This window comes from Catharus ustulatus, chromosome 12 (assembly GCF_009819885.2).
Source record: "Catharus ustulatus isolate bCatUst1 chromosome 12, bCatUst1.pri.v2, whole genome shotgun sequence".
Taxonomy (NCBI): domain Eukaryota; kingdom Metazoa; phylum Chordata; class Aves; order Passeriformes; family Turdidae; genus Catharus; species Catharus ustulatus.
The window spans coordinates 5,436,442-5,439,390 of NC_046232.1; the positions used below are offsets into that span (position 1 = coordinate 5,436,442).

Here is a 2,949-nt window from a genome sequence, read left to right on the forward strand (position 1 = left end):
GGGTTTAATGCTTTGCCCAACGCAAAGCATTCTCCTCAGAGGACATGGAACACCAAAGCGCTGTATATTTTAGTATCTTGGATTTTATTGAAGGTTTTTAACGATTAACAGCTTTTGATAGAGTCGAAGTTTGAGGTGAGGCAAAAGCAGCGGTCAGATGTTCAGCTGAGCAGCGCTGCGGCTGCCAGGTGCTCTGTGGAAAAGCAAATTAATCATGGTTTCAGCTCTGCCCCTAGCCGGACCTGGAGGCACCCTGACTCGAGCCTGCCCGTCTGCAGCCCTGGAGTGTCCCCCTGGCCAATGGACTCAGGCAGGGACTGTGAAAGCCCGCCCGCTCCCTCCGCTCCGGAGGAGAGGAGCGCTCTCGCCCTGTGCGGGGCCCGGCGCCCCGGGGGCAGGCCCGGGCCGGGGTTGAGCCCCCGCCCTCCCACACCGGGCCTGGCCTCCGCCGGGCCGCGTCCCGTCCGTCCGTCTGTCCGACCCTCGGCAGCCCCTGGGGCAGCTCTGCGCCGGGGCGTTGTCCCCTCAGGGGCCCTGGGCGCCCTCTCCCGCTGTCCTCGGGCGCCCTCGCGTAGGCTCGCCCACGGAAGGCAGCAGTGCTGGCCAGATCTCCGCGGGTCCCCCTCAGAGCCCCCGGCCGTACAGCGCCTTGTGGCGCAGGTACTCCTCGAGGCACTGGACGGCCGCATCGTCCACCTCGGGGTCGAACTTGTTGGCCAAGAGATGGTGCTGCTGCAGCATCCAGGGCACGTCGCCCACCCCATAGATGCAGATGGAGCGCTGGTGGCGGCCGGTGCAGGGCGGGTAGGGCGCGCCCTTGCTGATGTCCCCCTCCAGGAACTGCCACTTGACCAGGCGGGGAAGGGCGTTCATGTCCGACAGCTGGTACTTGTCGCTCGGGGGCGTGCTCCCCGGCACGCCCGGCATGCGGCTCAGGGTAGCCCAGACGTGCTCATCGGGGCTGTAGCTGTCCTTGGACCACTCGAGGAACTCCTGTGCCATGGGGTTATCAAAGATATACTGCACGAAGTCCCGTGTGACTGCGTTGTACGCGCTGCCCGTGAACATGGGGTAGCTGTGGGGTGGCGGCAGCTTCTTCTGGGCAGTGCGAGAGATGCTCTTCCCCACCTCGTGGTGGTACAGCCAGCGCTGCTGCTTGGCGGCCGAGGGCCTCTCTGACTCCACGCTGTTCTGGCCCTGCAGCAGCTGCAGCGCCCGGACTATCTCGGCGTTGGTCTTGATGGGGAAGTCGGTGCCGCAGGTGTTGATGAGGTAGCGCCACGGCACCGGGCTCTGCAGCAGGTCTTGCATGCAGTTGAGGTCGGCCTGCAGCCGGGACCAGGCGGCATAGACCACGCTTTCCAGGCGGCTGGCCACGAAGACGTTGGGGAAGCAGGCAGCAATGGCCCGCACGGCCTCCTGGAAGGCGGCCGGGGCTTTGCTGTCCACATGGACACAGTACACATTCTGGGGGGCATAGACGGACCGCAAAAGTCGCTCAAACATGTCGATTTTGTGGTGGATGACCATGGAGTAGGCGATGGGGAACTCCTCCTCCTCCTGGCTGAGCGGGAACTCGATGTACCGCCGGGTCTCCTTGAAGGCTCTGCAGTCCCTCGTAATATTCAGATACTCGCCGGGCGTCGGTGAAGCCTTTCTGTTCGCCGCTTCCAGGTTGCTGAGCTGTGCCTCCTGGATGGCAGTCTGGTCCCCGCGGACGACCCCCCAGCAGTTGATGCTGCGGCTGGGGGAGAGCTCCAGAGCGCGGTAGCGGCGGGAGGGGTCGGCGGGGTCGGGGCGGGCGGTGCCGCGCAGCGCCAGGACAGCGGCGAGCAGCGCCAGCGGCCCGAGCAGCGCGATCAGCCAGCGCCGCCGCGCCGCCAGAGCCCGCTCCCAGCGCGGCATCCCCCTGCTCTGCCCTCGGCCCTGCCTGCCCTGCCCTGCCCTGCCCTGCGGGAGCCGCAGCGCGGAGCAGCCCGCTCTAGCTGGGCACCTGCTGCCTCTGGGAGGTGGGGAAGCAGTGCCCGGGCGATCCCGGTGTGACCGCAGGTGAACAACAGTCCCCTCCTTCCCTGTGGCGTGGCTCTGTTTGGTTTTATTAACACTGGGGGTGGTTCTATATCTTTTGTGTCTGTTTAAAAGATGATATTTCATCTTGCCCCGTCCAGCGTGTAATGCAAGGAAAATTCCTCTAGAATTCAACCCTATGTAATGCACTTTTTGGGAAGACTTTACTACATTACTTTGGCGTCTAGCCTGCTTTTCCAGTGTTCTGATTGATAGGGAAGATGTGTGATAATATCTTTATGAAAAATTCGATGGCTGAAGGTGTGGTGTTAACCTTCTTTTCTCTACGAACTTGCAGCAGCAGGTTTGTTACAGAGCCCGGGCAGTTTGGCTCCTGAGACAGACAAGGGTCTGCACAAGCCTGAACTTCCGAACTTCGGGGTAAAACGAGAAGCTCAAGGGGAATATGTGGTAGGGAGTTCGGGAAGGCTGTACCTTCCTAGTACCTCAGCCAACGGGGAAAGGAGGAGGGCAACATGTGGCCAGGAGTTAGGGCTAAAAGGAGGCTGCATCCTCTGAAACCGAGAGAAAGCCCTGCAGGTGTATGCTCCAGTGGACTTTTCCCCTTTATTCAAATAAAGTTGCAGGACTCCCTGTCTCCTCTGCAGACTCTGGCTTTACATAGTGTGATTTTTTGTACATGATCATTTCCATTCATAGATTAAGGGATTGATAGCAGTAGGGCTGTAGTTCAGGCAGTCAATTTCAACAAGTTTCTTGCTGTTGTTGGGCACTTTGAGTTTCAGTGAAGGATTACTTCAAAAGATAACTAGGCAAATCTCTGTTTCTATAGAAGAGGATGATGGTAGAGGCTATGGTTTATATAATTTGCCGCTTTAAAGTGTCTGCTTTAAAGGAGGAAGTGAGAGAATATTTGCACCG

At 59.6% G+C, this 2,949-nt stretch overlaps 1 protein-coding gene across 1 annotated transcript; it reads right to left on the minus strand.

The window, feature by feature from the left end:
- Positions 1–472: 472 nt before the first annotated feature.
- On the minus strand, positions 473–1,905 carry GCNT3 (glucosaminyl (N-acetyl) transferase 3, mucin type). Its single transcript, XM_033071013.1, has one exon. The coding sequence runs from the start codon at positions 1,903–1,905 to the stop codon at positions 625–627; it is 1,281 nt and encodes a 426-aa protein (XP_032926904.1). The 3' UTR covers positions 473–624.
- Between the last annotated feature and the right edge of the window lie 1,044 nt (positions 1,906–2,949).

What these genes read in the sequence shown, in the direction of transcription:
- GCNT3 (XM_033071013.1), bottom strand. Translation starts at nt 1,905, where the DNA reads ATGCCGCGCTGGGAGCGGGCTCTGGCGGCGCGGCGGCGCTGGCTGATC.